Source organism: Chlorocebus sabaeus, chromosome 23 (assembly GCF_047675955.1).
Source record: "Chlorocebus sabaeus isolate Y175 chromosome 23, mChlSab1.0.hap1, whole genome shotgun sequence".
Classification (NCBI taxonomy): Eukaryota; Metazoa; Chordata; class Mammalia; order Primates; family Cercopithecidae; genus Chlorocebus; species Chlorocebus sabaeus.
Genome location: NC_132926.1, coordinates 1,386,710 through 1,400,059, shown reverse-complemented (window position 1 = coordinate 1,400,059; position 13,350 = coordinate 1,386,710). Strand labels below are relative to the sequence as shown.

The following is a 13,350-nucleotide window of genomic DNA, read 5'->3' as shown; positions in this document are numbered from 1 at the left end:
GTGCAAAAAGGGTTTTCAGATATAAACAAATATTAGTTATTGTTATCAGAATAAAAGATTATTCCCTCAACATGAAATTTATCAAGACTGTGAAAGCTTATTAATAAGGATGCCACACTTTGATATGAAACCAAGTATGTGGGATGAAGTGGCAGTGATGGAACTTCCAGTACCCCTTGTCTTCACACTTTAGCCACATGCCCCTTGAGCCTCCCACCAGTCCCCTCCGCAGGAATCTCTTGGTTTCAGTGTTGTCACTCCTCCTTATCCTTTCTTCTTTTCTATATCTGTCCCTCTTGGCTCATTATTCATATGTTCATTTCTTCTCTATTATCTTCTCTCTTGCATGGAAAGTATCTTATCCATGGCACCAAGCGGAATGACAGAGACTCCTGGTGCAGCTAGTAAGAGTCAATGCTCCCTGTACTCAATGCCACCCTAATGATTTTGTCTTTTTCTTCAAGGGTGTAAATGACATCCAAACCTGAAACTCTACATGCTCCACGAAGTGCCTCTGTTTATGATCTCCTTATTTACTCCAAATATCAGACATGAATAACCTCTGTTAGAGACCTTAGAAATGGGCCCTGAGATGTGAGGTGCACGGCAGGGTCGCAGTTGCTTAGAAGAGCAGGGGGAACTCATTCTGTCTGCCTTCGGGTGCAGTGCGTCTGCATGGCACCACGCTGGGAGTCATTGACCTTGGAAAGGCGTTGTCATTCCCAATTAAGTCTTCTATCACTCTCAGTCTTGCCCGGAGCCCATCCCACTCTCCATAACTGGACACAATACAGCCTCTTCTCAATCTTGTTCCTCTGGAAAGTTGTGACACAAACCAGCACTTACTGCTGGCTACACAGTGATCATAGACACTGAACAAGAAAGAGTCCCAAGAGATCCTTACTTTCAGTTTCTAAACAAGGAAGGGACTAAAACTCTGAGGACGGCTGGGCACAGTGGTCCACGCCTGTAATCCCAGCACTTTGAGAGGCCAAGGTGGGTGGATCGCCTGAGGTCAGGAGTTCGAGACCAGCCTGGCCAACATGGTGAAACTCTATGTCTACTAAAATACAAAAATTAGCCAGGCATGGTGGTGGGCGCCTGTAATCCCAGTTACTCAGGAGATTGAGGCAGGAGAATCACTTGAACCCAGGAATCTGAGGTTGCAGTGAGCCGAGATCGCACCACGGCACTCCAGCCCGGTCAACAAGAGTGAAACTCCGTCCCACTAAAAAAACAAAACCAAAAACCAATTCCGAGGATGACTGAGGGCTGTTTCCTACTGACCAACTGCCCTCCAAGGAACAGGGTGAGATCTATGATTGAAGAGCTGTTACAGAAAATTTTACTGCCCATTTTTTCATCTCCTACCCTGAGTCTCTGCCCCTCCATAGTACTTTCCACAGAGCACCCTTCACGTCCTTGTTTCTTAGTGTATAAATCAGAGGATTGAGAATAGGGGTAATGATAGTATAAAAAAGGGCAACAAATTTTCCCTCACTCTCAGAATAATTGTGGGTGGATTGGAGATAGGTGTAAATGGCCGAGCCATAAAAAAGGAACACTACTAGGAGGTGACACCTACAAGTCCCGAAAGCCTTTCTGCGCCCAGCCATTGACTTGACCCTCAGCACTGCATGAGCAATGTGCACATAGGAGCCTAGAATTAGTGCTACGGGAGCAACCACAATTATGACTCGGGCCACGAACATCTTGGCCTCCGTTCCTTCTGTGTCCGCACAAGCCAGCTTCAGAAATACAGGCATCTCACAAAAGAAGTGATTCAGCTGATGGCCACAGAGAGGCATGGCCATTGCGAGACCTGTCTGGATCAGAGAGTTCACGAAACCCGCCCCCCAGGAGGCGACGGCCAGGGTCTGGCAGAGACGGGGGTGCATGATGGCCATGTAGTGGAGTGGAGACAGACAGCAGCATAGTAGTCAAAAGCCATCACCACCAGGAGCACACACTCCGTGGAGCCCAGGGCTAGGTAGATGAAGAGCTGAACCACACACCCTCCACGGGTGATGGTGCGGTCAACCCCACAAAGGTTGATCAGGAGCTGGGGCACGGTGCTGGTGGTGAAGTAGAGGTCCAGGAGGGACAGGTGGGAGAGAAAGAAGTACATGGGTGTGTGCAGCCGAAGGTCTAGCCAGGAGAGAGCGATGATGATGGTGTTGCCAAAGAGAGTTAGGGAGTAGAAAATCAAAATAAAGACAAACAGGATGGGCTCCAGTTGCGGCCAATCTGAGAATCCCACCAAAATGAAGGCGTCTTCAAAACTGGTGTTGAAACTTCCCATAGCCTTTTGCCCGTCTAAACAGCAGACGGAAATGGAATGCCTCCTGTACTGAGTACAAATTACAACATGATTTCGCAGGATTCCCTGGATACTGAATCATGCATTTGATTATCTATTTTGCTGTGCAGTTTGTTGTGTCCGGTGTTCTTTCTCTTCTCTTCTTCAGGGTGGAAATCACCAGCTTGGGAATGATACGGCCTTTGTTTGAATCCTAGTCCTGCTGCCTGTTTGTTCCAGGACTTCAGCCAGGCCAGTCAGTCCTTTAGATCCAACATTTCTTTGCCTGAAAGTAGACATGACGTATCACAGCACTGAGATTAGGGTCAAATGCAACAATGTGGAAGCTGCTTTTAAAAGACTCAGATGTAACACGTAGCAATACTATTCTGTGTTGCTCCCGTTTGCCCCACTTCCTGGTCTGGCCGGCGGCCTCTTTCGGTAGGTTACCCACTAGGCCTAACCAGGCCGGGAGCCCTGTTTGACCTCTGGGTGCCCATCTGCTTTTCCGACTACGGTCAGCCCATACAATCCAAGAAGCTGCAAGCCTGACCAGCAAATGACTGAGAAGAGTGTAGATTCCTCCTTTTGGAGAAGAAAGAAAACCAATTAGCAACAAATATGTTTCCTGTGGTGTGTCATGATGCCTGGACTACCACACGCACACGCACACGCACACATGCACATACACACTCTCTTCAAGGGATAAATCCATTCCTCAGCTGCCCAAGAAGAGTTGATTCCTCCTCTCTAGCCCAACCCTGCTTGTACAGTTTCTCTCTAGCACTTGTCACATTCACTGGAATTCTTTTTGTATGTCTTTGTCCCTCTCTGAGCTGTGAGCTCCTTAGTGGTAGCTAACATAATGAATGTAAAATAAATATTAGTATCTTACAGCGGGGCGTGGTGGCTCACCCCTGTAATCCCAGCACTTTGGGAGGTGGAGGTGGGTGGATCACCTGAGGTCAGGAGTTTGAGACCAGCCTGGTCAACATGGAGAAACCCTGTCTCTACTAAAAATACACACACACAAAAATAGCCAGGCATGGCGATGGGCACCTGTAATCCCAGCTGCTCGGGAGGCTGAAGCAAGAGAATTCCTGGAACTTGGAAGTCGGAGGTTGGCGTGAGCCAAGATTGTGCCATGACACTAAGAAAAAAAAAAAAAAAAGTAGTGTCTTTCTTTTTGCTACACAAGAGGTGTTAATATTATTTTAATTCAGGGCACACAGTAGATTTTGAATAAATTTCATTGAGTGAAACATAAGGTTATCCCTTCAAATCTCATCAAAATTCATTTCTTCTAAGAAACCTGAGATTACCAACACATTTGGATAAACTGAAAGTGAGAGATGCATAAAAATTTGCTCTACTTTAAAATTCACATTTCTTCTGACAAAAAATCTAAACAGGATTATAAGGAAGTATGTCAGAAAGCAAAAAAGGGAACAGGAGCCTACAATGTGCTCAATATGAACAATTTTTGCCGAATTAACTCTGTCCTCTTTCTGTTAAGTTTGTTGGACTGAGGACCATCATCAATGGATCAACGCTGGATCAATGATTCCGGTAAGGCATTTGGACACCACCCTTGATGCCCTTGTGGAAAAGATGGATAAATTGTGAATTAATAACAGCAAAGAGGTAATTCATATGTAGCTTAACCAAGACATCAAAGCCATTTTTTTGAATGACCACCATAGTAGACAACAATGGCTTTACCATTCATATCGGTCCTGGCAGATCAACTCTACTGTTGACCAGCTGTGACACCTATCCTGGGAAAGTTTGTTTCTGTGAATCTTAGCTTACTTACCTATAAAACAGAGAAAGTAATTTATTTCAAAGGATTTGGATTGGGATTAAAGGATGTGATACATTCGGCAAGCTACAAAGAATATGCTACACATACTTTTAACACTTGTCTGTCTGTATCAGTAATCTTTAAGTTCCACGCAACTGAGTCTTTTACTTACCATTGTATCCTCATCTTCCAGTGCACAGCCTGGTGAATAAAATGTTCTCAGCAAATATTATTGAGTGAATTAATGAACACATTCCTAAAGCTGGCACCATCTTCAATGCACATAAATGTTCCAGAAAGATTTGTTTCCCATGCAACATGAAGACATTAATACATTGGCAATGCTTCTTCTTTTTTTGTTTTGTTTTGTTTTTTGAGACAGAGTCTCGCTCTGTTGCCCAAGGTGTAGTGCAGTGGTACAATCTCGGCTCACTGCAAGCTCCGCCTCCTGGGTTCACACCATTCTCCTACCTCAGCCTCCTGAGTAGCTGGGACTACAGGCACCCGCCACCACACCCGGCTAATTTTTTGTATTTTTAGTAGAGATGGGGTTTCACCATATTAGCCAGGATGGTCTCGATCTCCTGACCTCCTGATCCACCCATCTTGGCCTCCCAAAGTGCTGGGATTACAGGCATGAGCCACCACGCCCGGCCTCCTTCTTGTTTAGCAGCACAAAGTTTTCAACCATTCCTGATCTATATTTTTATCAATGAGTTTTACAGTGACATATAGATACTTTTAGTATATTTCCAATTGAACAAAAGTTTAGAAATACAATTAATATGATAAATGATAGGACAGTAATCCAAAAGGATTTCATTACAATGAAACAAGAATCCTTAAAGCAACAGCCACCATAGTAGGTAAGATATTAAGATAGCATGAAACTGGGAAAACTGAACTTAGCTTCAAAACCTCAGTTGGATAGAATGGAAGAGACCAAAACTGCAAACTCGACAGCCATTCATTAAAGATATAGAAGACAAAGATTATGTGGGAGTACACTGACTAAAAACAAAACACAGTGCCCGTTTCTACAGTGCACACTGACTGCTGAATTTTACCAAATGCAGGCTCAGACTAGATACTAATCATAATACAAGACCTCACTGCTCCCGTTTGGAAAGACACGTAAAGGTCATTTCCTCACAGCCCCTTGTACCATCTGATGATCCCCTGTTCAGAATCTCAAACCAAGAGCTTGCGTAGGGAAGCCCCTGCCCCCATTTCCTCATCTGTGCTCTGGTGCCCCTTTATTTCTGTCAGCCACCTGCTTCCATCTTTATGTGCCTTGTACTTGTATTCCCCAATCCATCATGTCAAACATTGCCTTGCTAATATCCTTAACTCATTATCTATCCATCCCATGTACCGAGTTCCGGAAGCATGCAATTTTCTAGGGTCTGTATGACTAAAATCAGATTAATAAATTCTGCTTAAAATAATAATTCAGTTTTGCCAGTACACCTTTAACTTTTCCCTGTTTCGTGGCTCTTGCTCAAGAGAAATGATCCATGGTCAAACCTTTCCAATTAAAAGCATCTCCTTTCACCCCATTCCCCCTTTTGTTACTGCCCCATCTCTTTCCTCCCCTTCAGAGACAAGTGTATTGAAAGAGTTACCTGTGTTGACGTTTCAGAGACCTGCCCTTGCACTCACTCTTCAGCCCACTGCTATAAGGATGTTGTCCTCATCACATTTCCTAGGAAAACACAGTGGACGTTTCGGGTCTCATCTTTGTCCTAGCATTTTAGGTGTTGACTTCTGCTGCTTTCTACAAAAAACCTCTTCCCTTCCCTCCCTGATGTCTTCATCCTTCTCCGTACATCTCTTACATGTTTGGGTTCCTTCTCTGGGTTGCATCCCAGACCCAATTCTCTTAGCATTCTACAGATTCTTCCTGGAAATGGCATCCTCCCCAGAGCTGAATCACAGAGTCACTGTGTTGCTAACACTCGAATGTGTCTCTTTACCTCTAATCTGTCTCCTGAACTTCGGACTTCTATAGTTCATCTGTATTAACCTTTTTATTTTCTATAGTTCATCTGTATGTCTTTTAATTTTCTGTATTTCTGATGCTCTGATATTTTGAGGCTTTGCTGACCCCAGAGGGATGCCCCTCCCAGGACTGGCAATTTCTAGGGCTAGTGCTAGCCTGAAAGCACAGCTTTCATGTGCAAACTGATCAACCAGACCCACACCCCAGCCAAAAATTCACAGTGTCTTTACTGGGCTCTCACACTGTGGGCCACTGTCCACCTGTGCTAATCACCACAGGGCCGAGAACCAGACAGGAAGGGATAGCCTTTATATCCCAGAGTGTGCTGAGATTATTCCACCAGGCCATCAGAGGCCGGCGTCACCTGCCTCACCAGTTCCTTCTAGAGGAACCACAGCAAAGGCTCTCGTCCATGGCTTCCTCGCTCCTCTGCCTCCTAACTGTGTGCTTCACCATATGGCCCTGCATAGCCCGTCATGCCCCCTCCTTTCGGGAACTGTGAGTAACAAACCACCTTTTAAATGCCACTCATCTCCCAATCTGCTGGCCTCACCGCACCTGCCTGTTAAAAACAAAACCTGCCTGTGAAAACTCCACCTTCTTGCTGATCATCTCCTCTTGGATGAGTCCTGGGAACCAGAAACTCAGCATGTCCAACACCGAACTCATCACCCTCCCCCAAGAAACTGCCTCGCTCCCTGTGCACCAGGAGAAGGGCACCAGCAAACTCTACAGTTTACAAAACCAGAAAACTGGTCATCAGCCTCTACCTCCCACTTGATTCAAGCCACAGCTTCCAGGTCACTTTACCTGAAGCAGCAGCTCTCAACCGAGGGCAATTTTACCCCTTAGGGGACATTGGCAATGTCTGTAGACATTTTTCACTGATCCGACTGGCATTCAGTGTTTTGAGGCCAGGAGTGCTGCTGAACATCCCACAATGCACAGGACAGCCCTCCCACCTTGATGACACACACAGAATTATCTGTGGCCCAAACATGTCGACTGGGCTATAAGGTTAAGAAAGTCTCCTTTCCTCTAAGAGGTATTCTCTGACTTCTCTTGCCTGAGGTGAGTCCTTCCTCTATGACCCTATGGTCATTGTACTTTCCCATATACAATTTACCATGTTCACCCTAATTTCTGATTGAACTGTTTCCCTATCCCACCACCCTAGAGCCCGCAGAGAGCAGAGCTGGGACTGTCTTGTTCACAGTTGCAATTTCAGTGCCTAGAACAACGACTGGCACATGAAAGTGCTTGATCATTAAGTCCCTGGCGCATGCAGGCACTCACCTGCACCAGCTCTTTGGCAGGTCCTTAGAAATGCATGGCATCTCGCTGCAGTGCCAGTCGTATTTGGAAAGCGGGATGTGGAGGTAGTTCTGCTTCCCTGGGGTCTGGTGCCTTTTATCTGGAATCTGGTGCATCAGGAGAGAGTCCCAGTGGGCACACAGTGTCTAGGTTAAATCTTTTTCTATCTCCGCTCCATCCTATTGGTTTTCTTCTGCCTAACCAAGGCCTTGGGACTTGCCTGCCTGCTTGTGAGTACCTTCTTTGGAGGAAATGTCCTGCTTCCTAACTTCCTGGGTCCTGCTGAGAACAGGCTGATCTGTAGAGCTGTAGCATCCATGCCACGCCAACCTGCAACGCTGCATTAAACCTCGTGCTCCCTGAGGCTAGTGACTCCCTAGTTCCTCATGGTTCGGCATGCCCTCCCTGCACGCGCCAGAGGTCTACACTCAGGGACCAGTTGCTGCGGTTCGGAGACACCCCAATCCCTCATAGAGTTTTTCTGTATCCTCCCTCTGGGCCCAGTTGCTGGGGTCTGCTTCATACCTGTATCTGGTAATCACAAAAACAAAAGCTCTTCTTACAAACTCCCTGGGAGCTCTTTTTCTCTTTCAGCAGCAGATGCTGAAAGAATCACGTGAAACCAATGTTGGGCTTCAGAAATATTCCTAGTCCATGTCTCACAACCCAGGAGAGTTTGACCACAAGGCAAGTCCTGATCAAACCAGCTTGGATATTGGGTGGCATTCAGCCTTCCATGGAGGGTCTCAGGCATGTCGCGGAGAAGTGGGGAGGGTCTCATCAGGGGAGCACCCAGAATAAGCACAAACTCCCATCCCACAGACAGTCCTCCAAATATTGAAGGGAGCGACCATGCTATGCAAGCTTTGCTGAGTTCCATATTCCTCAAATGAAGGCAATAGCTTCAACACGTCCATATCCTTTCCTATTTCCCAAATCTGTCATTTCAGCAAAGAAAGAAAACAACATTAGGCTGACGTAAGTGGTCCCTACTGACTCATTTTCGTCTCCGCCTTCCCTCGGTGTTCACAGATGGTCCCTGCACAACCTCCCATTTTAAAAAATACATACATTGCCCACACTCTGCACTGGTCAGACAGAATTTTGAGTATTTTGCATGTTCTTGGCATTAGACTTGGATTAAAACTTCGACAAAATCATAGGATCAAAGGACAATAAAAAGCAATAAGGCATCTGAAAACATCCTGCATGAGAAATAGGTTTTTTATATGTCATTTTTAATTGACACATAATAATTGTACATATATATGAGGTACAGAGATATTTAGATGTATACAATACATAATGCCCAATTCAGGGTAATTAAGAATAGCATATTTATCAAATTAGGCATTTTAATTGAGTTTTTAGATCAGAAAACGGAAGTCTCAAAGGCAAGCCTGATTGATGGCCTGTATGCAAGTTGAAAGATCTCACGTGGAGAATGTGATGAACTTGCATTGTTCTCCTACAAAGGTCAAAACTAGAGCCAACAGGCGAAACTTACAAGACAGCAGACTGTGGCTCGACATTAAATTAAAAAAAAAAAACTTGAATAAAATGAAGCAGTCTAAAAATAGGCTGCCTGGAAATGTGATATTCCCGTCACTGGAAAGCTTCCTGCTCATTCAGAGGGTGAAAGTTGACTTTTCAGGATGATGTGAAAACGTTCCTGCATTAACTGGAAGATTTGTTAGGTGGTTTTGAGCATCCCATCCAACCCTGATATTTTTCTAATCTTAAATTATCTGTTTAAAATTTAACCCCTACTTTTATCCCCTCGGCACCCATAAAGCATTCTTGCATTTCATGTGCATATTTGATACGGTTGAATTTCTGCATTACGAAGATCAATGGTTGTGCTCACCTCTCTGGGTTTTGTTTTTTGCAGTTTTTGTTTCTTTTCTTTTCTTTTGGAGACAGGGTCTCGCTTTGTCATCCAGGCTGGAGTGCAGTGGCACTAGTGATCCTCCCACCTCAGCCCCCTGAGTAAGCTGTCTACAGGCATGCACCACCAGGCCTGGGTAATTTTTTGTGTTTTTTGTAGAAACTGGGTCTCCCTATGTTGCCCAAACGGGTCTTGAACTCGTGGGGTCAAGCAGTCCTGCTGCCTCAGCCTCCCAAAGCAATAGGATGAGCCACTATGCCTGGTCTGTGCTCATCTTTGTGTGTCTGTGTCTGTGTGTACATCTGTGTGTCTATGCATGACCTCTAAAAATAATACACTTATTGAAATCAGGAATCATGTTTAAATTATTTTCAACAGCCTGTAGTAGTACTATATTCTTCATGCCAGTCTACTAATTTAATGATACTGTCTGACTGCAATAGAGCCACATTCAAGCCAGAAAATTTCATCCTCTTTCTGAGGGAAGCAGGGGATTCTACAAACTCCTTCTGAAACATCTTCGTTGGTAGAACATTCATCCTTAAATTTGAATCTAATTTCACCCTTTTATTATACCTGCATGTGTAGCTCTCTTATTAGTTTTTGGAAGATTAAACCCCCTATCAAAACTTCCTAGGCACCAAAGCCTCCTTCCACCCGTCCTCCGTCACATCCTTGTCTTCTGCAGTCACGCCCAACCCTGTTCCTCTCACTCGAGGAATCACACAATAGCTCATCATACCCCATGCGGCTTTAGGGTGATCTTTAAGACGCTTCTGTAAAACACTTAATAATAACCCACATTTTGCAGTATAAGAGCAGAAAACTACGGTCTGACAAAGCTTAACAAAGACTGAATTAACAAGTGGCTTGTTTTAACTCTGACTCCCACACAGAACATTGTCTCCAAATAGGATCGATTCCCTTCCGTCATCTAGTTCTTCAAAGAGTCTTCCTGGATTTACCTTCCACAGCTCTGACCGTTGCTCTGTTCTCTGTCTCCTGGCACTGAAGCCTATAATTTACTTTGCATATTAGAGCCCTGGCATCATAGAATTTGAGATTTAGAAGAAGCTTCAAAATGATTTTAAGCTTCACACTTTACATAAATAAACTTATTTCCCTAAGTTTATGCAGTTGGAGAGAAAAAAAGCATTTTTTGACATGCTGTATTCAGTTGAGTGAATGGATGGGTGAGTAAGTGGCAGAGAAAGACTCTATCAGTGATAAAATATGTTCTTGCATGAATTTAATAGCTCTACTTCCTCAAACTGGGGATCCCACACAAAAGAACCCCGTACTAATTGCCTAATGAAATAGTTCTGGTTTTCTGGATGTTTAGCTATGAAGTCAGAGTAGCCCATCCAGTCAGTACCTACCCAGGGCTCCTGTCCTGGACAAGCGATGGTTACAGAGGCTCCCTCCCTGGGCAGGGCCAAACTGCCCAAGGCCCATTGCCCACCAGGCAGGAGTGTTCTCCCCCAGGCACCTGCACTCACTCACCCTAACCGACTCAGCCCAGAGGAACTGGTGTCTTATCAAACCACCTCCTGACCCTTGGGCGCAGCGGCAATCCTGCCTCAGGATCATTGCCAAGGCCTCGTTAAGAGGAGTCGGGGGAAAATTGTTTACCAGGTAGGACCTTGGAGACCTCCGGGCCCCAATGTGGCAATTAAAATCGACTGACTGAAAAACCAAGGTTCGCCTTGAGCCCTCAATTCTCTCTATTCCCCATACTCTGCCTAAATCAAGTGAATCTATTCAGTGTCCTCGGGACACAACTCTTCCCTCGGTGCATGTGACTGCATCCTGGCATTCTGCACACTTCTGCTTTCACCCAAATCCTACCAGTCCTTCACCAATCAGACTAAATGACTCGTCTGTCTTGGAGCTTTTACCATATTCACCACCTCAAGTCTCTCCCTCCCCTGAGCTCCTCATATAATGCTCACATATCCCCATTTATATGTCTCATTGACTCAACTCAGTATTAATTTCCTTGAAGACAAGTTAGATGTTTTACACTGTTTTCAAACATAGTATACTTCATGTATTAACATTTATTTCTTTATACTCTGTTTTTATTCACAATAAATTTAAAAAGAAAATGCATTTATTTATCAATTCGTTCAAAAATTATCTACTGAGCAATGAGCCGTGCTCTACATATCACAGGAAATTAAACAAGAAACATTTAAGATGATTCGTATCCACTTAAGGGGTCATAATATAGTACAGAGGAAACAGCTCTGTCATTACTAGCTTTGTGACCTTGAAGAGCTTTCTTGACATGCTTGCACCTTCGTTTCCCTTCAGTAAAATGACATTATTATGGCTTATCCTGTGGCACTGTTTTGTAGATTAATGACACAATGTATGTGAAGTGCTTGGCAGATGGTAGACGTTCACGCAACGCTAGTTAGTGTTACTGGAACACAAACATTTGTTGAGTGCCTTCCTTTTGCCTGAAACAAATGAAGAAAATAAAATCTCTGACTCCAAAGAAAATCACAGTCTAACAGGAGACAGATACCACCTAAAATAATTGCATCAAGGTGGTGAGTACAATAGTCTCGTCCTTCACTCAGAGAGTATACCACCGTTAAGGAAAACACTAAAAATATTTAAGACACTATCATCTTACTGGGTCTTACTTTACATACAATTAATGCAAATGCCACCAAATACCATGTACAATCTTGAAAGAAAATGTTGCTTTCCAAAAGGATGCAAACAAAAAAAGATTAACTGGTCCATTAAAGAAAAGTAATAATTAAAACTTACATCGTACTTACTATGTGCTGGGCACTAGTCTGAGAATTCTGTACATCTTAACCCAACTAATCTTTGCAGTAACCTTGTATGGTAGTTACCATTTTCATTTCTATTCTACAGAAGAGGCACTGAGGTGCAGAGGTTTCAGTACGTTTCGCACAGTTAGACAGCTACGCAGTGCCAGGGTCGCACTCCAAAGCCAGAGGTCAATGAGCAAAGCAGGTTCCCAGTAATTTGCGTAGTGTTGCCCTATTTCTGTTACAAAAAATGAACAGTGGGGAAAATCTGCATAGGTGCATATGTGTGGTTACACAAGCATAAAGAAAAGGAGGGACAGGTTCACCCCAAACTGATCATGGCAATGCTGCTTATTGGTTGAGGGGAGTTGAATATGGGAAGGAGGTGGGAAGACTGAGAACTTTCTCTTCACACAACAACCGGGTTTCATTTGTTATAATTAGCATATATTTATTTGAACAGATTTATTGAGATGTAATTCACATATCATACAATACACACACTTAACATGTACAACTCAATGGCTTTTAATATATTCACGGCTTTGTGCATCCATAATTTTAGAATATTTCCATTACCCCCCAAAATAATTCATGCCCATTTGCAATCACTCCTCATTCCCACCCTCAACTCCAGGCAAGCAGAAATATATTTTTTGTCTTGATAGACTTGCCTTTCCAGACATTTCATATATAGACTCTTACAACATGTGGTCTTTTGTGTCCAGCTGGTTTTCCTTAATAATGAAGCTTCATCGATGTAGCAGCATGGATCATTTATCATTCTTTTTTATGGCTAATATTCCATTGTGTGAATATGACACATTTTCTCATCCATTCATCTGTTGATGATCATTTGGTTTGTTTACACCTTTTGCCTATTTCATATGAATGATGCTGTTATGAAATATTTGTGTATGAGTTTTGTGTGCACATATTGATGGCTGTAATTCCAAGGAAAATAAAATAAAATATTTTAATAAAAATAAGGAGGCTAACCACACACTTCTAAAAGCTAAAAAAGATTACCATTGTCTGTAGATGATGTCACTGCTCTGTAAAGCTGAAGAAGAACCAAGAAAGAGAAATAATCTGACTTGGTATACAGAGCTCACAAACTGGTTGCCACCTGTTAAGGTATTTGGGCAACATAATGGTTGATTTGTACTAAAATTTTGCTGATAGGTTAATATCAGTAGGATTCACGTGAAAATCTAAATTTTTATAGTTTCTGAAAGTTCAAAATATATG

General features: G+C 43.6%; 1 protein-coding gene across 1 annotated transcript; it reads right to left on the bottom strand.

Moving 5' to 3' along the window:
* Positions 1–1,367: 1,367 nt before the first annotated feature.
* Positions 1,368–2,346, bottom strand: OR2Y1 (olfactory receptor family 2 subfamily Y member 1). The gene is given in 2 exon segments (XM_008015561.3): positions 1,368–1,921; positions 1,924–2,346. Coding segments are annotated over 2 exon segments (933 nt in total). The 5' UTR covers positions 2,303–2,346.
* Between the last annotated feature and the right edge of the window lie 11,004 nt (positions 2,347–13,350).